Here is a 24,444-nt window from a genome sequence, read left to right on the forward strand (position 1 = left end):
TCCCAATACTAAAGCACGTTGAAATTCTGATGGGCAGAACCCAGATGGAACTCAGAGACTCAACTCATACAAATATATATATAAAAACAATACAAAAACAAAAAAACTCCACACAAATCAAATGGTGCAAAAAAATCTTTTTAATCTAAAAATTCATTTCCCAGGGCTAGTTAATAGCCAACCGCTACCAATTTTATCCGTTCCTTTCACTAACAAGAGTCAGCATTTTCTTCAAAGCGAAATAATGTATAATAGATTCTGGTAAACCTTCTAAGTTAGGACACGATGCTGCAAGCAGTTCAGGGGAAAAAATAGCTGTATTATTTTTCTTTGGTATAACCAAAAGGATATCCAAAAGTTAGCAAATGTCGACATTTCAAGTGACAGGCTGCCGCTTGGAAGTTTAAACTCTGGTTTTAAAACAAAACAACTCTTTTTAAAGGAAAAGCTTCACCCACAGTTCTACAGTGCATGTTTAGTCCTGAAAATATTTTGTTTAATAAGAAGCAGGAAACAAATGCAGCAGCATCACTCACTCCCCGTCTCCTCCTCTCAGGAGACCCTGCTCTTCTTGCCTCTCTTACCTCATTCTCCTACACCAACCATCACCTCAACTGGCAAGGGCTTGGTTGCAACTCTAGGGAATTTATGTTAAAAAACAAAACCAAAAAAAATACATCCACCCAAGCTTCTGACATCAGGCTAGAAGTGTGTGCAGGAGGCACAGGACACAGCCTCAACATGTCCATTTGTATTTTTACAGGAGGAAGAGAGGGAGGGGGAGGGGAGGAGGAAGAAGCAGCCAGGGCAGCAACAGCAGCAGTAGCAAGGCCCCTCCCCCACAAAAGTACCCAGACCACTGAGTTGCTTAGCCCTTTCCCAGCCTCTTTGTGGTTTCCCTGTGTGCCTTGAGCTATAGCCCGTGTGCATCCATGTTTAGAACCAACCCAACGCCTCTTAAGAAGTAACAGCTTCAAGTCTCTGCTTAGTGAACTTACTCATCCCCATACCCATAATGCTTTGAAAGCAGTTACCATCATGGCCCAGAAGTCTCCACGACTTTCTTTTTTTACCTTAACTCTGACTTTTTTCTCCTAATTCTATACACATGTTAGTGTGTGTATGTATTAGAATGAAGCGTTCAAAATACCCACATATACACACACCCGCCATTTTTGGGAAACAAACAAACAAACAAACAAACATCTTCCCCAGGAAGCACTTTCAGAAGTTGAAGCTTCTACTTGCTTTTAAGCCACGTGGCGAGTGTGTCCTAAGTGACCTGCAAAGGCTGAGACCGCCCCAACACCAATGCTGAGTGGGGTCCCCACAAGCCAGGAAAAGGCCACATAGACTTCCGAGACTGATGCACTGCTCGCCTGCCTCACTCAAGAGAGGCAGGTTCTGACCCTAACTCTTCAGTACCCCCACAGTGCTCCGAGAGACCTTTGCCCTCTGCCCTTCCCAGCCCATCCACAGAGGCGGGATCCTCCCTGCACGGCAGGCTGTCCCGGTCCACTGTCTGCCCCTCCAGCCTGTCCAGAGAGCATCCCCTGGCAGCATCCAGGGCCCTGTGCTCTCTGTTGTCCGCTGGCTCGGTAGGTTCTCCCTCTCCCTCGGAGATGACGGTCATCGGGCTGCTCTGGATGCGGTTCCGCATGCTGTACCTGCTGCTGGCCGCAGAGGGTGGCGTCCGGCTGCGGCTGTACCGAGGGCCTGAAAAGGACAGACTCCGAGGCATCAGGCCTTCGTTCTTGGCCCACTCCTCCTGGGCCCTCCTGTTCTTGTTGGGGGAGCAGCTGGACGGGCTGTCCGGGACGTCTGGCGAAGGCTCCGACCTGGATCTCTGGAATCGAGGGTCCGTGGACTTGAGCATCTCCGCGGCCGACATGCGAGCGCTGGTGTCCGAGCGGCTCCCCTTCTTCAGCAGCAGAGCTTTGAAGCTGTCGCTGCTGGTAGTGCTCTTCTTCATGCTTCTCTGAATGGACCCTACTTGCTTCGGAGAGGCCAGGCTAGGTGCAGCACCCGTGGGGGTCACTGGCGGGGATGGAGAGTGATTCCGGGTGTGATCATCTTCTGAGTCTTTCCGGCCAAGGACTTTCCTTTTTGATCTAAAATAAAACAAAGTCGAGACAAAGGTGAGTCCTCAGCAACCCTTGCTGCAATCACCTGTCAGCTTCTGGTCACCTTACTGAAGACACAGACACACACAGACACAGACACAGACACACACACACACACACACACACACACACACACACACTTAGCACAACTTAGTCTTGATGGACCTTCTTTCCATGTAACTACACATCTATATCGCTTACACTGATTACCCACCCACCAGAGCTACTCTGCCTTCTCAATCTTCCTGACACTAACCTGGGCTATGATGTTTTGATTTGGTTTTAAATGGTCAGAGTGTGCTGAGACACACACACACACACACACACACACACACACACACACACACACAAAACCAAAACCAAAAACCCACAACCATACTCTGAAATTTAGGGCCTTAATTGTAGCTATAGAACAAGAAGAGATGGCAAGATTTAAAACAAAAACAAAAACAAAAAACCCCTGCTGTTTCTCAGGGGCCAGCTGTTTCTAACAAAATAAGTTGAATTTAAACTTCTGATATCTCTGATTACTCTGTGTGTGTGTGTGTGTGTGTGTGTGTGTGTGTGTGTGTGTATTTAAAGATCATGGCTATAACAGGCATTTAAATAGTTAACAATGGCTTAAAGTCTAATTATTTCAGTAAATATAAAAATTTCACACCTCAACTGGTGTTCTACACTTTCCATCTGGCTTTAAATCTGAAGAGAATTAATTTGCATGATAAAACTGGAAAGCAATGCTTGAATGTGGATAGTCTTTATATTACATCATGAGTTTAGGCGCTAAAGGACATGAACGTAAAGTCCTAAGTGCCCCAGGCCTCAGATGGACTCTGATTACATCTGCTAATTCGGTACTAATCCCACAACAGAAACCAACACATCACCGAGCTCTCTCTTGTCAATCCATTCCTAAGGCTACTTGGTCTCTAATTCTCCCATGTGTGCAGAGAATAATACAAACTGGCTGATTTCTATATCTGTAATAGATGGCACTGTCCCTGCAGCAAAAACCACACATTCCTCAGTGCCTTCTGAAGGTTGCCAAAATCAAATATAGAAGAGACCTTTGGAATATTTTTAGGAAAAAATCTGCAGTAATTTGGCTCCCCAACAGTTGAATTTCCTTAAGACTGAGTATTTAGTACACATAACAACTTGGCAACACACATCTCTGTGGCTTGTGATTATAAATACAGATTCCTGTATATTTAGCAACTCAGTGCATTCCATCCTAAATGAAAGCCATTAGGTCTCAGAAGAATTCCCTAACAGTTAAGTTCCGATTGGTTTCATTTAATTCAGAAAATATTTATTGAGGGCTTATTATGTGTCCAACATGGCCACAGTTAGAAACATCTGCACAAACCTCTACAAATGACACCTAATTTGCTTTCGAAAGATGCGTTTCTCATTCCCCTGTTCCGAGAAAGAACCGGGTAGCTAGCTCCCTTTTTATTTCTAATGAGACCAGAGAAACCAGTGACAGGAAAGGGGTTGGTCTTCCGGGTCTTTTAGACCAATGCTATGGCTGAGAAACAAGATAAAGACGTGCACATAATTCTTTGTCGTCTCAACTTGGGAACTCAGATTCCAGCTTGCTTTCCCCATGTCAGACGCTTCTTTGTCCTATGGCATGCAACAACCTTTTTATTTAAACTCAGGTTATTTTATACAGAGAATCAAATGATTCTACAGGATACTTGGTCTCAGAAGGAAAATAAGGGACCGTCACTCAGGTCCAAATGAAGTCTTAACAGTATAGAAATATTCACAAGAGTTATCAGGTCGGGCAGTGGTGGTGCACACCTTTAATCCCAGCACTCAGGATGCAGAGGCAAGTGGATCTCTGTGAGTTCGAGGCCAGACTGGCTCCAAAGCTACACAGAGAAACCCTGTCTCGAAAAACCAAAAAAAAAAAAAAAAAAAAAAAAAGTTATCAGAAAATCCGGTAGCAAGGAAACCTAAGCAGCAAGAGCACTTCCTTACATAGCATTAAAGTACTTGTACATATCTGAATATGATGCCACCGTGGAGAGAGTTGTGTACAGCCCAGCAACATAATAAACAAGGATGCAGTATGGAATCAGTTACTCTCAAGGGTAACTGTCTAAACACAGGTAACAAAGTTCCATTTCAAAAACCGACTGACTGTACTTCTTTAAAGAGCCAGCAGGTGGTGCTGCGGGTCTGTAGTAAATAAAGAGTCCTTTTCTGCCCCTGCAAATGAGAGACTCATCCCTGCATGGGTACCAGCCAAGCTCTGGGATGTGGAAGAAGCAAGTGGGAAGGCTTTATTTAGATCTAGATGTGGTGGACAACTTGAGGGAAATGGTATGTTCCCAACACAACAGGACAGACTGACAAACCAACTCACAGCCTATATAAACCATGCACAAGCTCACGCTAGACAAAATGCCAGCACAAAAGAGGGAGAGAAAGTGGGCACAAAGCCACACCCCTCATCAAGAAGCTAGTCATAAGAAGCTGCTTCGGGAGGAAAAGTCGGTTTTCTTCAATGTAGCGGTGGGTCTATCAACCACACTCCAGGGCAGCTCAAGTACAGTTAGTCAAACACAAATTGGACTCCATGGTTTCTAGTGGCTTAAAAAAAATTTTTTTTTGAGAGAGGAAGATTATGATGTTGGCTGGGGGCAGATCTTGGAGGAATTGGGGACAGATATATACTCTTGATGAAACATTGACGAGCAAAAAAAAAAAAAAAAAATTATGTGTTTTCTAAAAACAAACAAACAAACAATGATAAATAAACCAACTAAAGCATACTTAGGAAAGTGGCTCTGTAGAGCTCATCAGTGCACCCTAAGTCCACAGAATGCAGCATTCCTCACGCTAGACCGGATCCAAGTCTTGTAAACACAGGGTCACATGACTGACACACTAGCTGTCTTGCCAGCCACAGCTGTCTACCGGGAGGCGTCACACTGTCCTCAATGTCATCGGAGAAATCAATGGAACAAAGTAAAACAGAAACGGAACTTAAAAAAGGAAATCAAAGTCTATGAAAGACACTGAGAAATGAGGAATGTTGAATGAGCCATGCCTGGTTGACGGAAGAAATCTCAGGACAACAGAGGCGCCTTCTGGGAAGAGGAAATGAGAAAGTGTATTGAAGTATGACAAAGGAGTTTCGGATACCTGTGAATGGCCGCAAACAGGTCCTCTGTGGTCCTGGGTCTAGTGGGGGTCATCATGTCATCACTCCCTTCTTCCTTAGAGAAGTCCCCAGCATCCAAGGAGGAAGCAGCTGTGTTGGGTTCCCGCAGCCCAGCTAGAGAGAAGAAAAGAGGGCACACACAAAATGCCGTCACTAGTGGCTAGCACGCCGGTCCTTGGCCCGGCTCTGAAACATACCGCTTCCCTGCCATTCCTGACGATGTGAGAACCATGGGGAAGCCGGGTGTGTCTGCAGTTTGAGTTTTTAACAGAGAGAGGGAGACACAACACTCGCTGTCAGGGCTCAGTATTTTCTGCTACAGACTTTGGACCAAGTTGCTCTTAAATCTTGTTAGAACATTTCTTTGTAGCTCTGCCTGAACGGAGATTACTCCTGCTACTGAACACCCGGTCTGCTGCAGAGCCAACCCTCCACCCCCCCCTCCCCACCCCCCACCCCCCTTTTCCCTCTCTTCTCTTGGATCTGGAGTTTTTTTTAAAAATTTCACGAAGCAGCTTGGGTAATGAGGTGTCAGAAGCCCACACAACTACTAAGTCTGGGCTGTTTCACCTGGTTCCATGGAGTGCTCGGCAGCCCTATTTGGCCCAGCTCCAGAGGATCAGAGGACAGCAGACAGCAGCCAGGCTTACCTTCTCTGCCCTGTTGAGACAGGCAGCTCTCCAAATTGTCCTCACCATCCACGCTGCTCTCGGCTGACTCTTCCTGTGCGGGGCCCGGGGAGGCACTGGGCTGGACCATGGGGGCATTGGTTTCCACGCTGCCAGGGGACAAGGACCCTGCAGCTCCTCTTTCCAGAGCCGGACTGCCGAGGGTGGGGGCCGGAGCATGAGAACCACCAGCTCGGGATGCTGGGCTGGCTTTCTCCTCTTGGCTGTGCACGGCCTCCCCCTCTGCCCTGGTAGGGCTGGGCACGCCTGGGAATGCTTCGCTCCCGTTCTCTGTGGGCTCCGCTGTGAAATCTCTCTGCGGAGGTGGTACCACCAGGAACAGTTTGGGCTTCTTGGAGATGGGGGGTGGCTTCCTGCTGGGGGAAGAGTCCGGGAGCGGCGTGGTCCTGAGGCTGGGCCCTGGACACGGAGCTCCATCACTGCGGCTCGGGAGGCCGCCACGCTCGGCTGCACTGTCCTGGTCACCCTGACTCTGGCTCTTGGCAGGCGTCGGAAGCGAGCTTGTCACAGAGGCAGGCTGGCTTTCACTCTCCATTTCATTTATGCTATTTCGGGATTTGAGGAGAGCAGATGGCTTTAAGTGATACTGTGGAGCAGTCGGAGTTCGTTGTTCCTGAGCGGATGGTTCAGAAAACAGGGCGGCCTCGGCGCCTGAGTTCTTTCTCACTGGCTTCAACTGCACCATCTGCAACGCCTCCGTGGTGATCAGGGGCATGGGGGGTCGGCAGCCCTCCTCCTTGTTGGCAGGCCGCCGCACGGCCTCCCTGGAGGATTCGGACTGGCTAGAGTTTTTGCAAGAAGGCCTGCTGTTGTCTTTCATGAATTTGGGGTCCAGGGGTGGGGCGGGAGGGGGTTCTGATGGGGGCAAGAGAGGTGGAGGGGCTGGCAAGGGGGGTGGGGCTCTCGGAAGAGGGGGGCTCAGAACCGTGGAGGGAGGAGAAAGGCACCTGTCTGTCGGGGAGCAGAAGGGAGCAAGAGCTTCTGGTGGTGGAGGGGGGAACACGGGAGAGGGAGGCAGAGGAGAGCCCTCGGAGCAATCTGCTAGAGGAGGCGGCGGTGGAAGACAGGGGGACCTGTCTGCCAGACAGGGGGAGGGCAGAGGGGGCAGAGGTGGGGGAGGAGCAAGGGGCGAGGCCAGGGCAGCATCCAGTTTCTTCATGGTGCCACTTCCTTCTGTCGAAGTATTAGAGGAGAGGGACGTGGACGAGGAGGAGACGGACAGGGAGGAGACGAGGGACGACTTTCTTTCTGGCACCTTGGGCTTGGCCTTCCCCTTCCCATTTGCTGGTGACATCGACTTTAGAAACACAGGCACAGGCGTGAGTGCTGTGGGCGTATTCGACTGGCTGGAATACCCACTGGATGGAGAGGTGACTCTCTGTGACTTCTCCGGTGAGGTGATCTTTGGTTTACCTGAGCCACTAGGCACTTGGGGCATGGGGACTCTGGACCTCTCTGGGATGGGGCAGACTGGCCCATTTCCAGTTGGCGCCTCACTGCTGCCAGAGCGCCCCCCTGTGGGGTTCCCTGGATCTTCCTGCAAGCTTGTGTAGTCAATGTAGTAGCCCCAAGGGTCTGTGTATTCTGACTTGACGCTGCTCGTGTCGCTCTGCGATGGAGTGACCCCGCGCAGGGAGTACACGTTGGCCGTGGTGGTGGAGGAGGTCATGCTGCTTTCTTCACTGACAATGCTCTGGCTCCGGGACCGAGGGAGCCAGGGTTCCTCAAAGTCACTGCACGGGCTCTGGGAAGGGGAGCTGCCGCCCTTACCAGGGAGGCTTTGCTGCAGCGAGTGCTGGAGAGAGGCGATCAGGCTCTCATTGAGTACCTGCCCGTTGGACTGGCTGTTCTTCTTGGGGATCCTTCGCAGAGAGTCTGTCCGCGAGGGTGGCAGGGGTGGTTTCTTTGCTTTCTTCAGAGAGATGTTTCTGGAAAGGGATTTCTCCTGGTGACTGGCCTGCTCCCCTTGGCTTCTCGGAGGCCTGCCATCAAAAACATTGGCTGTGCTGTGCCTGGGGTTCCCAAAGCCATCACTGACACTGTACAAGTTCCCAGCCTCATGTCTAGAATCACTGTGAGTGGTCATATAGTAACCATCATGATCCTCTGAATACAGGGACCTGGCATCCTCCTTGACAGATGTTTGGCCCAAACTGCAGCTGCTCATGTTACTTGTGGGAGTAGAGCCACCAGGGGTGGCCGAGTGTGGCTTCAGTGGGGATGACCGTCCATTGCTGGGGCCTTTATATTCCCAGGGCTCAGAACCGCCATGCCCCCTGTCCCCTGAATAACTAGACTCGCTCTTGCCATCCACGTCTGGAGGGTGGGCAGGGAAGCTCAGGTTGTTTCTACAATGATAGGGTATGGCTTGAGACCCATTCTCTCTACTTGCTGGGGCACTGAGAGAGCCCTCTGAATCGCAGAGGGATAACAGTGTGGTGGCACTGGAGGCCGACGAGGCTAAAGCCTGTGAATGAATAAGATGACTCTCATTCCAGTGATGACTGGGGGACTGATGTTCATCTTTCACGGGACATCTGGGCGTAGGGCGGTCTCTGGGTTTTATCTTTGAGTACGTGGAAGAGCCAGGCATGCGACTGTCCAGCTGTCCTACACTCTGAGCAGTGTGAATAACAATGACCTCTGAAGAGGACAGCAGCGTGGCATTTGGAATGACGCTGGTCGAGTAGGATGCATGAGGCGAAACCACACACGCTGGACTTGCTACGTTCTCACCCTCCGAGAACCTGAGTGGCTGGGATTTAGGTCTCAAAAGCATTCCAGACCTCGAGGCACCTCCTAAATGTGCAAAGTTGTCGTGCCCCCGTGAGCTACCCCCTGAGCAGGGAAAAGTATCATCCGCATCCTCGGCAGAGCCCAGGGCACCCATCCTTGCCTCCAGCGAATAGGTGCTCGTTCTAGCACCAGGACGTGGGAGACTGTGGAAATCGGCATCGTTGTGGAGGCGAGATGGGAACACAATGCCGGCGGAGTCGCTCAGCACAGACATGTTGCCAGAGGAGCCTGAGAGGTGGCTCATCTGGGCAGCGATGCCTAGCCCTTTGTGCGCCCTGATCCTTCTCATTGATGGTGGGATGACTTTTACATCTTCAGTCTGACAGCTGGAGTCCCTGGTTTCCGAGCGCTGCCCGGTAGACCGATAGCTATCAAGCCTTCCTAGTGTAGAGTAGTGGTCTGGGGTGTACACTGAATGACCACGACCATCATCATCTTGGCCAGTGACTGATGCTGGAGATAAAGCAGAAAGAGGCGTGTTATCTGAAAAGAGAGACCCAAAGGTTACTGTCACCTGTCCCTCAGCACCCTCTGATTCTGTTGTAATAAAACAAACAAACAAACAAACAAACAAACAAACAAACAAAAGAACACTGTCAACAACAAAACCCCACAACCTTTCCTATTTGATTCAGTAGCTGGTTGAGCTTAACTGTTTCTGGTATCTCCAAACCTTTACCGTCAACTTCATGGGCTTTTCTTTTTAATTGGCACTGTAAATCCTCCAATAACATGAATAATGCACATGCCATTCTCAGGTGCCCACTTTGAGATCATGGTTACTGAGTACGGTGGAAGATGTGCGTCTCAAGTAAGTGGCTTTTGCAGAGTGTGGCGGTACACACCTATAATCCCAACCCTGGGGAGGTAGAGGCAGAGGGCCTTGAGTTCTAGGCCAGTCTGAGCTATATAGTGACACCTTGTCCCCACAAACAACAGGACCTAAGGAGATAGGTCAGGAAGTAAAGTGCTTGTCACACAATCATAAGGCTCTGACTTCAATTCCCCAAAACACACAAAACAGCCCGGCATGTGGTTAGCCACCTTGGCTATGGAGATAGAGACAGGTGACTCCAAGGCCCACTGGGCATCCACTCTAGCCTATCCGGTAAACTCCAGACCAGTGAGAGACCCTGTCTCATAAAGCAAGGTGGGTAGATCCTTCAGTCTTGACATGCACACATATCTGCATGGGCACTTGTCCCCACATATATTCCTACCCCATATCACAAGCACACATTCACACACACACACACACACACACACACACACACACACACACCCAAACAACAACAAAACCACTAAATAACTGTTAGTAAACATTTCAATGTAGCCTTTCCCCCACTAGGTAACAGAGCAAAGAACAGTTTCTATCAAGCATCCAGGAAATGAAGCAGTCAGACAATCGGGCCGCAGAGATACCATTCCAACGAGATTGGTCTGAAACCAGTGTTAATTACATTGATTCTCCGTGTCAGAAGACAGCCCTAAGAAAAAGAAAATTGATTTATGGGCCCATCTGTGTTTCAAGCATTTCATTATCCATCTTAAGCCATTATCATCTGTCTGTTGGTGACATTCAAAATGCACCAGCAATCTGCTGTGATCTAGTTGGGGGAAGAGCTACGGAACCGATCCAGGGAACATTTCCTCAAATTAGGGGTATTTATCTCTTGGAGTTTACAACCAACCAGAGAGAGTAGTGTGTACAAAAGAGAAAAAAAAAGAGAGAAACGCAAGAAGGGAGGAGACAAAAAGGAAGGGGAGATTAAAACTGTCACTGTAAAGAAACAGATGTCAAACCATGCAGAAAAGAACAGAGCTTAAAAACAAATTGCAAGCCAAGAACTTATCCAAAACACACCAAGAAATAAAACCAATCCCTGAGACATATCAAATCCTTGAAAATAGTGGCAAAACCATGTTTTGTTTTTTTTAATCAGTCAATATGAAATATGTACAGGGAGAGTAGACAAATATAATTATATACCAACAAAATAATCCTACCAGATTATAAAATATGAAAATCTCAACATGATATTCATATATCACTGCATCATCTTGGGATTAAAGGTTATAGGTCATATGAAAAGGGGAATGAGAAGTGGGGGAGCTTTAAGTGGAGAGGGAGAAAGGATAAAAAACACTAAGGATGTTTGAAAAAGCCATAGGGAATCATATTTTATACTTACCTAAAACTATCTATAACATTTATGTGTTGTGCACATGGTTTAATGGAGTTAAACAAATTTACAGCACTTGGGGTGATAATGCTCTCCTAAGGAATTACAGACCATCTAACAAAAACCTCAGTGCTAGGCATAAAGAAACAGCCTTTCAAGTTGTTGGTTAGGGGGACCCAAGTAACTCCCCAAACAATATAAGTATTTCTGTTGCCCTTGGTGGCCTCCCAGAAGTTGAAGTAAGTTCCTATTGCTAAGGACACCACATTTTGTACATAGGACTTGGAGGAAGTGAACTGAAAGGCTCCTTTAGGACTAACCTTCAGAGTACTATAACTATGTTAGCTGCCAAGGGAGAAAAGCAATCAATAGTCCTACCCAGCTGTGATACTTAAACTACAATAACCAGCATAGCCAGATATCCCAAAAATGCAATAGTGGCACTTATATCTAAGTGGTAACCAACAGCTGTTTAATTCAGTGGTTCTCAACCTTCCTAATGCTGTGACCCTTTAATACAGTTCCTGCTATTGTGGTAACTGCCCAACCATAAAATTATTTTCATTGCTACTTCATAACTGTAATTTCACTATTGTTATGAATCATAATGCAAATATCTGTGTTTTCCGATAGTCTTAGGTACCCCTGCAAAAGGGTCAGTCAACCCTCAAAGGGATTACGACCCTATAGGTTGAAAACCACTGGTTTAATTGGTCATAAGGACTACTCAACAGAAAGGAGTTGAGGCCTGGTACTGTAAACCTAATCAACTATTCTTGACTAGTAAAGGTTATATGTTTTAATGAGACCCTACAACATCCACTTCCCTAAACTGATAGAATTCCTAACTACATTCTAAATACTTATCCTTATACCCACAGGTAAGTGTAGCTCATAGCAAAGAAGCTTCTTTTTGTAGTAGATGAAGACTATGATGGATATCCACAAATGGTCAAAATGCAGAGAAAACTAACTGTGGGGTGCCCAGATCCAGCCAATACACACACTACACAACCCATATACCTAAGGCTCAGGAGCGTCTGAGAAGAGAGAGGGCAAAGGTCGCAAGAGCCAGAGGACCAGGGAGTCAGCATCATGATTACATCTTCTACATATATAAAAGGAAGCTCCACCCATGAAATCTCAATAATATGACTACCTAAGACCCACACAATGACAACACCGATTGACATGCCAATGTGGGTGGGGGAAATCTCAAGGGGCCCACCTCTAGATGAAGAGCTACAGGCAATTAGTGACTTCTGAGAGAGAGGGGGGAAGGGACAGACAGATAGACAGACAGACAGAATTAGTCATCCCCATGGATGAACCTCCTGAGTGGTTATCCAATACCAAGTGGTCTATCCTAAAACATGTAGAAAGAGCAGTACTAAATGAACTCAGTAGAATGTATTTACATATTCATTAATGTGCATGTATACACACACATATATAAATATAGATGTATACATTTCATATATATATGTATATACACACACACACACATATGAATTTGGAATGGGGTCATGGGAAGGGTTGGAGGAAAGAAGGGGGAAGACAGTGTATATATAGTACACATACGAAAACTTAAAAAGTAAATTTAATTTAAAAAAATGAAAAATGGAAAGCAACAAGTTATAGATCATCAGATATGCTTTGGAAGTAAATACTCTAAAGGAGTCAAGACCCAGGCTTTGCTGAGCACTGCTGGCCACCTTCAGAAGGACAAGAGTTGGGATTCCCAAGAATTCCCCCTGCCCACAAGTGTGTGTGTGTGTGTGTGTGTGTGTGTGTGTGTGCGTGTGTGCGCGCGTGCGCGCGCTCTCATTAGTCTTAGAGATGTCACAGTACAAAGGCTGCCTAGCAAAAAGACCTTTCCTTCACAGTGACCATGGAGACTCATTTTGCACCAGTGTTGTTAGCAAAGATGATCTGTTACCTTTCTCTCCCCTCTGCCAGGGATTCACTGAAAACACACAAACACACAAACATATACATAAAGGCATCTCTCAGCACGAGGGCAAGTGGCATGGCTCAGCCTCATCGACATCAGACCCTAGGGATGAGCCAGCCCCCTGGCTATGAGGAACCTTATAATATTTAATAAATAACATGTGGTCCCTACATGCTCAACATGTGATGCTTGGTCAACAGGAGGAACTGTTCATGAGAATTCTGGGAAAGAAGCTGTTTTTGCAAAGACTGATCAACTAATTAGAACTATAGTGGTGTGGAGAGGTTGGGATGTTGCAGGTCCAAAGGCTAATTACCTTATTTTGAGCAAGCTTTAGCCCCATCAACAGCCACTCCTTGCCTGAATCTGTGTTGGAACTAATAGTCTGTGGCTAATAGATAAAAACCTTTTGGGACCCATTAAGTTAGCAGACCACTAGCTTCTACCAACCCAAAGCTAAGAGTATCATCAAGATAGCAAGTGAGGCATAAAGAAAAGCTTCCCTACCTTGCTATAACCACCTCTCTGGTGTACTCACCAATATATATTTTAAACCTAGCTCGATTACAAAGGTCTTCTTTGTTCTGTAAAAATGTAAAACTTCATGAAACATGGAACATGGAATTTAGGGTAACCCAAATCTGTGTTCCTGGGGCATAGTCATTTAAAATTGGATCTAGAATAAACCATCCCCTCCCCACCCCATCCCCCTGGGACAGGGTTTCTCTGTGTAGTTTTGGTGCCTGTCCTGGATCTCACTCTGTAGACCAGGCTGGCCTCAAACTCACAGAAGGAGATCTGCCTCTTGAATGCTGGGATTAAAGACATGTGCCACCACTGCCCAGTGAATGAACTATTTTTTATTCCAGGAGGGAAGGAAGGAAGGAAGGAAGGAAGGAAGGAAGGAAGGAAGGAAGGAAGGAAGGAAGGAAGGAAGGGGCAGAATGAAGGCAAAGTGTCTACTCTAAGGATAGAAAATGAAAGGTTCAAGTTCCTAGCTCTTGGTGGTATGGAAGGCAGGAAGCTGGCTTGGGTAGGTACAGCTCAATTCTGAACGGTCAAGGATATCTCAATTCCATTTCATAACAGGTCCTGTTCTTTCACTACCATGGAAGTCAGCTGGAGGTATAGTTTGGGGACAGAATTCTTTTGTGCCTAGTATGTGAGACCTGGGACTTGATCCGTGTGTGTGTGTGTGTGTGTGTGTGTGTGTGTGTGTGTGTGTGTGTGTGTGGTGGGGGGTAAAAAAGAGAGTGTTTAAAAAAAAGTACAACCCCCTCCCAGTAGATCCACATTGCTTTGTAGTCGATTTTCAACCACTACTATTTAACTGTCCAAATGACACAGACAACAGCCGGATCCCTTTGGGTAAAATTTAAGGTGTGAAACCATTCTAGGCTCCTGAAAACAGAACCAGAGACAATGCTTCATGATCTATAGCTGAGTTACAGTGTTCTTCTTCAAAATAACAATATTTCTTAAAGATGTTATAAAGATGATGAGAAACAACTAATCTAAAACCTGTCACTAGGACCACAAAAATATCAGTTCCCTAAACCAACTCTCTACTATTTTCACAGAATGAATTCCAGTCTCAGTACAGGGCACAGGGGAATCTGATAAGAAACAGAACTAACTACAAAGGAGGGGGCTAGGAATAAAGGTTGGTCATTCGGGTGCCACCAGAGCTCGTGGAATTTATTTGAATTTAAAATATATAAGTAAGATCTTACTCAAACGTTTCTTCCCATTCTATCTACTGATCCTACTAGCCAATATTTAAAAAAAGAATGTAATAAAAGCCTTTTGAAAAGCCATATGGAAACTTAATACTGTAGAAGCTGAGGCAGGTAGACAGACAGACAGACAGACAGCTATAAAAGGAATTTAAATGTAGTAACAACAAAACATGGGAAGAGAATGCCCCAACTAGACATCATATACCACCAATTAAAATCCCTAGTACCAGAAATTGGTTATCTTTTTGAGTCATTGGCCAAAGGGGTCCCACAGACCCTCCATCCTTGCCAAACATCACAGGCTATTGCCAATACTATTGGTTACCTTCCACAAACTGATGGTGAGACCCTATTGCTGAGGACACAACATACTTATGCCATCAAACATGGAGAAAGCAAGCTGGTGCCCAACTAGATTCACCCTTACTCAATAATGTTCACAGTGCTGCAAAGTACTACACATGTTACCAAAGGGGAAAAGCAATCATCAGCCTCACCCAGCTATGAACTCTTTGAGCTGTGTGAGCAATCTGCCTGCGTGATCCTGGTATACACATTATGAAAGTAACCAACCACTTGCTGATTAGATTTAAGGCCCACTTATGAGATGGAACCCCTACCTAACACTGCTAAAGTGAACAAGAAAACCTACTACTATTATTCTGCAAAGGGAACATAGCAAAAAAAAAAAAATTGACTCCTAATGACTACACCCATAGATGAGTGCCTTGCTCAACCCATAACAGACACACTTCTTCTTGCAGTACATGGGAGTTAACACAGAGACCCACAACTGGACAATAGGTAGGGAGTGAGAGACTTTGGAAGATTCAGTCCTAAGTGGGATGTTTTCATCAAACCCTTCTCTCAAGACTCAGGAATCTACTCTTCAGAAAAAGAAATGGAAAGATTGTAAGAACCAGAGGTGATGGATGCCTCCAAGGAACCAATGTCTTCTAGATAGAACAGGATTGACGAGCTCACATTGATGAACTCACAGAGACTGCGGCAGCACACACAAGGCCTACTCAGGTCCAAGACGGACAGGATCCCAGCACTGAAAAGGGCAAATGGATACAGGCTCCCACCCCTAACCAAGAAGCTATGTCCAACTGATACTTGCAGGGAGAGGGAAAATGAGTTGTTTAATGGAGTAACAATGGATCACTATACTCAGGCTCACTCAAGAGCCATTGGCCAATACAAAATAGACTCCATGTTGGGTATAGCTGTGGGTGTGCACCAGTGAGTGCATGCATGTGCATTTTGTTTTGTTTTGAGGAAGAACATGAAATTAGGTGGGTAGGGAGAAGGGGAGGCTCTAGGAGGGATGGGGGGAGGGGTAAGAATATGATCAAAATATATTGTAGGAAAAAATTTTAAGGACTGAAAATTTAAAAGGAGTTGTTATCTAATTGCTTCTTTTGAAAGGGTTTCTTCCCACTGTGGCCCAGACTTGCCTTACACTTTCTGTGTTCCCGAGGATGATCCTGGGCTTCTGACTGCCTTGCCTTACCCTCCTCAATTTTGGGATTCTAGGTATGCATCATCACATCTGTTTTAGATAGGGATGATGGTCAAACCCAGGGCTTGAAGCCTACTGAGCAAGAACTCTACAGTCAGAGCTACATCACCAGCTCCAATTGTCCTTTAGTTGGTTTGTTTTGATTTTTGCCCCAGTATTTTAGATTGAGCCCAGGCCCTGTACCTGTTAGGCAAGTGCCCAGCCATTAAGCTATAGCCCCGGCCCCCTCACCCCTTTTCTATAATTTTAACTTTGAGATAGTCTCACTAAGATACTTAAGCTGGCCCTGAACTCATCCTGTAGCCTCAGCAGACAGTGAACTTGTTATTCTCCTGCCTGGATCTCCTGAAGTAGCTGGGATCACAAGCTGGAGCCACCTGCTCTTCAACACAGTGCCCCCTAGCTGTCACCCAAGCACATCGTTGACTGTACCAGTTGCCTCCTCCTCTGTGGCAAAGGTTGTAGAATAGATAATATGGGGAAAGTGATCACTAGTGGTGATCCCGTGTCACATGCAAAAGAGAAAGGAACTCTTCATCGGTTAAAAACAGTGCTATAAGTGCAGAACACGCGACTGACTTTGATGGATGGGATCATTTCAGAAGATCAACTAAGCAACTGAGCTATTGGCTCTTCCTGGTTGGTTCAATAAAGCAAGTGATTGAAGATCCTACTTCTCAGGCTGTGGAGTCAGCTCGGCAGTCAAGAGCATCTGCTGTTCTTACACAGTACCCAGGTTCAATCCCAGCACCTACATGGCAGCTCACAACCCCCTAAAAGAACTAGTCCCAGGGCACTGGATACTCTCTTCTGATCTCCACAGGCACCAGGCATACATGTGTTCCACATACATATACACAGGTAAAACATTACTACACATAAATAACCCCAATTTTCAGGTTTTAAGTTTCATATAACAGACATCAGAGGACAACTCATACAGAATACGTGCATGGATGTGCATCTTCATCTTGGCCAAACTACTCTTATGCTCTGTACAAAGTCATCTAGAACCTATTATTTTGGCTGGAAAGGCCACCTTGGTGGCTTACAAAGACCCCACCTGCCTGGTTTTATGGCTACTTCTTTGAAGCCCATCTTCTCCAGCTCATGGGAAAGCATTGCCTGGGTACCACAAGGGATCAGCCCAGGCAATGCTTCTGTGCATAGGAACACTTATTATTTTCTCACATGTGCGAGCTGTAACCACAAGAGGGGAAACGGCTTGAAAGAAGGAGATACAACTAGGCTTTGAAAAGAGAACAACGTGTGCCCACGTCACTTGTGCATAGATTACACAGAGTTCACGGAGGGCTCAGAGACCATGGAGTGCCCGAAACAAAGACAGACTTGAGAAATTCTGTCGGGGGTACAATTTAGTCTCTTTTGTTTTGTGTTTGTTTGGTTGGCTGTCCTTTTATTTATTATTTACTTATTTTTGAGACAGGGTCTTACTTTGTAGCCCAGGGCAATGTGGCTTCTGCCTCCCAAGTGCTGCATCTCACCCTGTCACCAATGGCAACTGGCCAGCTACAACCTCCCAAGCGCTGGGATTACAGGTGTGACTCACCATGCCTGGCTCTGTCTGTGTTCTGTTTTGTTGGTTGCTGGTCTTTGTGGGGTTGTTTTACTTTCAGTGTGGGAGCACATGCATGCACAGTCACAGGGGTATGTGCGTGAGAGGGCAAGTGCCCTCAGAGGTCAGAGCTCTGAGACACCCAGTAAGAGTGGGAACCAAACTCTGGTCCTCTGAAAGAGCAGTGAACTCCCTTAACCTGAGTCATTTCTCCAGACCCTGCCTTTGCTTTGAAACCCTTGCCTGGGAACAAGAGGGCTGAAGCTATGCTCAGTACAAGCTAAGCGCTCCGGTTCTTATGCAAATGTTTCCACAGTCCAGAAGGGAGGGTGTAAAACCCTCTAGGCCTGGATGTGGGTAAGGGAGGAAATGTCAGTTAAGGAAGAATAGGTCCGTACTTTCTCCTAGGTATTTAAACATCAACCCTGGAGGGAAATGAATACATGCAGTCTCCATAGCCTTGGAAGCTAAAACAGGACCTCAAGGCGTGTAATTAATATATCACTGTTGCTAGGGGAAGCTCATTTTGACTCATAAGCAATTTCAGAGATAATGACTCTTGCATTTCTCGAGTGTAACCTTCAACAGTAAATAAAAGTAAATTAAAACATCAGGCTAAAGTAACTATTATGAAATAAGTCCACAGCCTGACAAAGAAGTGAATTTCAAGACAGTAACATAATGTCCCATGATAATAACAGTGACCCGTACAATGTACCAAGTACATCCTGTATAAAAATTCATTTGGCCCTCAAAGAACCCTAAAAGACAGACTCCAGGTGGTGGTGGCACACACCTTTAAGGAGGCAGAGCCAGGTGGATCTCTGTGAGTTCGAGGCCAGCCTGGGGCTACCAAGTGAGTTCCAGGAAAGGTGCAAAGCTACACAGAGAAACCCTGTCTTGAAAAACCAAAAAAAGACAGACTCTATTAAGGTCACCATCCCATGTGTAGAAAGAAGAAGGGGACCCGGAAAGGTGGAGTGATGTGTCTGGGGTTACTCAGAGAATGACTGAGAGTCGGGATTCAAACCGGAGCAGCCTGGTGCTGGAGTGTGCTAAGCTGTGCCTGCTGGCTCTCCTGCTGGGCCCCACTGAAACACGAGGGGACGAAATGGCTACAGGAGGTGCATGAAAGTGTTATCGTAGCATATGGAAAAATGAGCATGAACACTGGGCAAGGGGACAGCGAGCTAACAACTCCACCAGCCCAATTGCTTTTCAAGTTGAACAAAAGAAGCCGTGAAATTGTTTGCTTTAAGTGGAGGTATTGCCAAACACATACAAACATAATTTACACTTTTGTTACATGTGTGCACGTGCGATGCATACATGTGTTGGTCAGAGCACAACTTTCGGAAGCTGATTCTCTCCTTCTGCTGTGTGAGTCCCAGGGACCAAATCAGGGCATTAGCCTCGGCAGCAGGTGCCTTTATCACTAAGCCATTTCAGCATCCTCGTGACCAGTTTCTATCGCATTGACATTTACTATTAAATAACCTCAGGCTGCCACCTCTTAGGACAACATGCCACCAGCATTTGTCGGGATAACTAACAAGTGTTTCTCCTGAGATAGTCTTAGAATGAGGGTTCCATCTGGGCAAACCCAAGAGCTAAATAAAAGATCTAAATAAAAGGTAAATGAAAACATAGAAGTTCTGCTCAAGGAACCTGCAGATGCTGATGATGGAATTCTTAACTCCCATGGTGCTAATGTCCATGGAATCCCTTCTCCATCCTTCTTCTCCAAAGCAGCTTTGCTCTGGTGCACGGGGTGTGACATTCACCTAAGACCTCATCCAGAAGCTAGCCACCAGAACGCATGTCACTGACAGCACCACCCACATGAGGTTAGTGTGGTAAATTGAGGCAGCAAGGAGGGGCAACAGAACGCAATGCTGATGAGCCATACCTAGCTCCTTCTGAATGATGTCAGGGATTCCTGAAATAGTCTTTCTCCTTTTGACTTTCTTCGGCCGTCTTACCAGAGTGTCTGTGTAAATTAGAGACCGCCGAAGGCTGGCCTGACGATCAAAATTCTCCCCTGACGTAGAATAGTAGAAGAAGCAAAGCAATGTTATTGTCAAGCAAGCGGACACCATGCACGCCCTTCCAGAAGCTTGTAACATGATAAGAAAGTATTAATAATGAGGTTAGCCAGTCACATGATGATGGCAGGCTGAAGGACGGACTCATAAAGAAGCGAAGCACAGTATCATCAGAAGGCTGTTTCCAGTGTCCACTGTGTGTCCTCCAAAGGAAGACAGATACCTCCGTCTCACCATCAAGCAAGCTGCAAATTTGCTAATGACACACTGCGAGGATGATTCTTTGTCGCTTGAGAAGGAAGTGAGTGCTTGAGATCGTGTTTGGATCACAAAGCTCAATCTTTACATCAGTATGTATACACCAATGGCATGAAATCCATTGTATTCATCTGGTCATCCCAGTATCATGCTTGTGCGTTACAACAAGCCAAAGTCTGAGCTTATCAAATGTTGGTCAAGAAGGCTAACAATTTGGATGGGGTGTGAAACCATTATAGTGTGAGAGGTAACTGTAATGGAAACCAAATCGCCTTATAATGATAGAGTACTTGCACCACAGTGAGGCCCAGCAACACTCCTGTTGTCAAAGCTGAACTCTTCCTTTCTTGTGCATCATTCTTTAAGGTGCCAGGGCTTGAACCCAGGGTCTGACACACGATGGGCAAGTGCTGTGTCTCCATCTCCTATTTACATCTTTTAAAGTTAATCCCATTTCAGACAGTGCAACCCAGGACCACATCCGCAGAGCAGTTTGCCCAGAGTTCAAGCAGATTATTAGCACACTATGGGTAACCAGAAAATAATAAGGTCTCTGACGGCATCAGTTGCAGACTAATCTGAATTATTTACCGTTTTGGTTAAAGGAAGTTTGGCTGGATTGTTCTTTTTGCATAGTTATTCTCTTACAAATGAGATTTAAAAATATATATACATTTATATAAATCCCATACTTTCACCATCATCTTATGCATGAGAAAAGTATGAACCGGTCACCCTTGTTTAGTAATACTGTCACATCTTCAAAGTGGACATGTGACAGATAAAGAAACTTCTACTTCATAGGAATGAAGTGTGAACCTGGTCTCATTAAAATGAGGTAATTCTTAAACACACACCCTCCACTGAGGAGCAGACTAATAAATGCTTGTGAACTTGCAAATCTTGGCAACTTTGCTCTGAACAGAAAAAAGTAGAAGCAGTTCAGAGCAGGGCCTGAAATGTCAGTGGGTACCATTCTGTGATAAACAGGCCACCACACATCACATCCTAAACAGAGCTGAAAAGGAAGTCGTTCAGTGCTTTAATAGTTTCCTGAAGCAAAAGAAAAGATACTCCTATGGGGGCATTAAAAATGGGCAAAATATTATCAGAAAGTTGCATCTTAATCTCCAGTTTTCTGCCCTCATGGGGTAGAAATAAAAAACAACCACCACCCAATTACTAAGACAATCATGATACAAACCACATGAGGATGAAAATCTATCCACAACATTCACATTGTTTCACATTGTGACTAAAAAAGGCTGTGCCACAGGCTGGGGTCTACACATCTCCTTAAGTAGAGGCTATGACTTGTGGACCCTGGCATCCTCTCCGGCACTTACTTAATGCCCGGGACCTTGTAGTTAGGAGATAATTATCTGTTGAACTGAATTGTTCCCTTTCACTGATAACACAGCATCAGCCCAAACATCAGAGCAAAAACAGTCTGCAAATGCTTTCCAAGTGTGTTGACCCGTACGCTAATCTTTTAGGTGGAAGATGTGATCCACGTGGCAGATGATGGAGCATTGTCACGTGTTCTTTTTATTTAAAACATTTCCCCTCCTTAACCTTTAGAAATACCAAGTGTCTGCAAGACTGTAACTAAAGGGATTAAGTCCCCTCGCAGGCCAGTGACTCACTGTGTCGAGCCTTGGCTTACTGTTCTGTATCTCTGACCCTGGTAGGCGCCACTCTGGATTTGAAGCCATATATGTATTAGCATCTGTTTTTCCAAAGCCTCGCTGGAAAAAACCAAGTCAGAGGGGTCAATAGTCACCCCAATTAATAAGCATGTGGCCATTTCCTACAAGCACTGGCATTTTTTAATCTAAATAAATCTGGAATTTTAGAAATAATTTAAAGGGTTGGAGGTTGAAGAACCTGTGCCAATCCAACCACCCAGAAAGAGAGCTTTAAACCTATTGCTTCTTTGGACCAGACTAGAGAAACGCCTCCTTAAGAAACACGTGTGTCTATGTGAACACAGAGATCCAGAAAACGGATCAAAGTATATAGAGCTGTTGGCATTCTGCGAAAATGCCAACTACTCAATTAAAAACAGATTGTGTTTTACAGAACTCAGCCTGTCCAGTTCATTATTAGCATTCATTCACCTTGTGTGGGTGGTATTTAAAAGCCTCCTTTTATATAGGTAATTCATATCAACTTAGCTGCCCAACAGGTTAGAAAGCTAAGAGAAACAACTGGGCGAGCCATCTGTGAGGACACATTTCACTACAAATACTTCTTTATGCCTCAAATTCTCCTAACTCTGGCTTCACTCTGCTCATTTCAAGGCAGAACTTTCTGCTCCAAGTCCTTTAAAGGCTGTCATAGTTCATGGCACAATATGCCGAGCTTATGATTTCGATGCTTTAAATCAGACATAATTACATTTCCTCTGCATTTAATCCATCAAATGACTCGTTTTCTTGTAGAAAACATAAGCACACTGATGCCCAATGAAATAGGGAGTGAGCAGCACACTGTTCTACAGCATAGCTACTTACAAAAATAATATTTTAAAGATGGGAGCTAGGTGGAAGGGAGGCTCGCTCGCAGACATCAGCAATGCTGTTTATGAAGAAAAGGGATTAAAATGTCATGCTGTTTCTTAAATCTGTAAAAATGTAAAATGTGTACATGAATTGAAAAATACTTCATGTGCTTATTAAATTTCCATGGAAATTCTACTCATAATTTCTAAATATACTCTTAAGATTTTTTTTTTTATTTTAAACAAATCTTATATAAATGTTACTGGTCCTCACAAGTTTACTGGTACCACGGTAACAAGCCTTCCAACAGCAATAGCCTCAAAAGATAGAAGGATGCTATAGGCTCTCATCCTAATAGTTAATGAAAACTGTCTCTTGGTGAGCCAGATTTAAGGGCATAGAGACCAGGCTTTGTGTGGATTTTGTATATATGACACTAATCATTTATTTCTATGTAATACACCACCATAGTTAGTTGATACTACTATGATGATTGATGCTACAGTTTGTGTGTGCATACACACACACACACACACACACACACACACACACACACACACATACACACACACACACACTGAGGGACTAAACTCGGGGCCTTGTCCGGCTACTGTGGACTCTACCATTTTGTATTTTATGCCCTTCTCACACTGCTTACCAATTCTCTTGGAAGACTACAGAAGGGACAAAGATGGCCAATGTGAAATCTTTTTAACAGCTCTTCTAGAGGTGCCGAGCCTCAGCTCAGAGCTCTCCGTGTTTTGTTACTTGCTGCCTTAATCATCAAAAGAGTTGATGATTCAACTCAGCAGTTAGAAGCCATAGTACTGCCAATGTGCCAACCGTAAAGTCGTTTCCTTGGCAGAAATGGATCTTTATTTGAGGATTCAGAGTCAAATTATAGAAACTGAGGCATACTTTTATTGTTCTATTAAGATTTTTTTAAGATATGCTTTGGTTATTAATTTACTTTTTATGCCTTTATCTCAAGCATTTCCTTCTTTTCTGTTTGAACAAACAAAAAGTAAGAAAATAATGAGTATAAACAAAACGAATATTTTTTTCACTTCTAGAAATATTTCTTATGGTAGTATACAATTTTTGCCTCTAAGGACCACATTTACAGGACATTCCCTACAGAATCAAAATCTTAGTTAAGAACAGTGCAATTCAAAAGCCATCTCTTGCATGAATGGTTGAACCATCGAGTTCTCTGACAGAATATTTGTGCTCAGTGTCCACATCTAACAAACAATGGGTGCTTTTCATGCACATACATAAGTAGTTCTAGTATTTCCTTCACCAAACCAAGAGCAGGAGGCCAGCCCCTTGCTCTTCACTTGAAGGCATAAAGAAAATGCTAACAGCATATAGCAAACAAAGCCGCAGACACATTCCCAAGGACATCCTGACTCTGTGTGCCCACAAAGCATACCAGTTATGTTAATAGGAACAACATCAGCCTGGACCGTCTGGGCTTGCTGCCGCGTCTTCTCTTCTGGTGTTGGGAGCGGCAGGGACTTGGTCCAGTTCGTCTGGGTGTGAAGGTCGGAGAAGTCAACTGAGGTTGGTGTTTTAGGTCTCCTGATGCCAATAAATCTTTCTTCTTCGGATGAGGAGAGAGAACACTGCAGAGAGAGAGAGAGAGAGAGAGAGAGAGAGAGAGAGAGAAACGTGTGTAAGTAATTAGCAAGAAGAGGTACAAGTATGCTATTTAAAAAAATCAGACTAACTTAAAGCAAGTCCGAGAATGGTTCCCATTCTAAGAACAGAGCAACAATCGCCTCTTGCACATGACCTTCTGCATACACGACTCACCCTGCCCTGGAGAATGTCAGGGTAGCAGAGGGTTTGGTTGACCCACAGAGCCTTCA

General features: G+C 45.3%; 1 protein-coding gene across 8 annotated transcripts in view; it reads right to left on the reverse strand.

The window, feature by feature from the left end:
- Positions 1-120: 120 nt before the first annotated feature.
- Nhsl1 (NHS like 1) overlaps positions 121-24,444 on the reverse strand; it is a 230,054-nt gene continuing 205,730 nt past the window's right edge. For 5 of the 8 annotated variants that reach the window (XM_036168726.1, XM_036168729.1, XM_036168733.1 and 2 more), the window contains exons 4-7: positions 24,006-24,198; positions 5,952-9,269; positions 5,283-5,415; positions 1,156-2,111 (exon numbers count right to left, since the gene is read on the reverse strand). In XM_036168726.1, coding sequence (XP_036024619.1) covers positions 1,385-2,111; positions 5,283-5,415; positions 5,952-9,269; positions 24,006-24,198 — 4,371 coding nt within the window. In that variant the 3' untranslated portion in view covers positions 1,156-1,384. Of the gene's footprint in view, positions 2,112-5,282; positions 5,416-5,951; positions 9,270-19,672; positions 19,805-24,005; positions 24,199-24,444 lie in introns of all 8 variants that reach the window. The other 3 variants (XM_036168734.1, XM_036168730.1, XM_036168727.1) reach the window with 3 other exon arrangements.

Source organism: Onychomys torridus, chromosome 19 (assembly GCF_903995425.1).
Source record: "Onychomys torridus chromosome 19, mOncTor1.1, whole genome shotgun sequence".
Taxonomy (NCBI): Eukaryota; Metazoa; Chordata; class Mammalia; order Rodentia; family Cricetidae; genus Onychomys; species Onychomys torridus.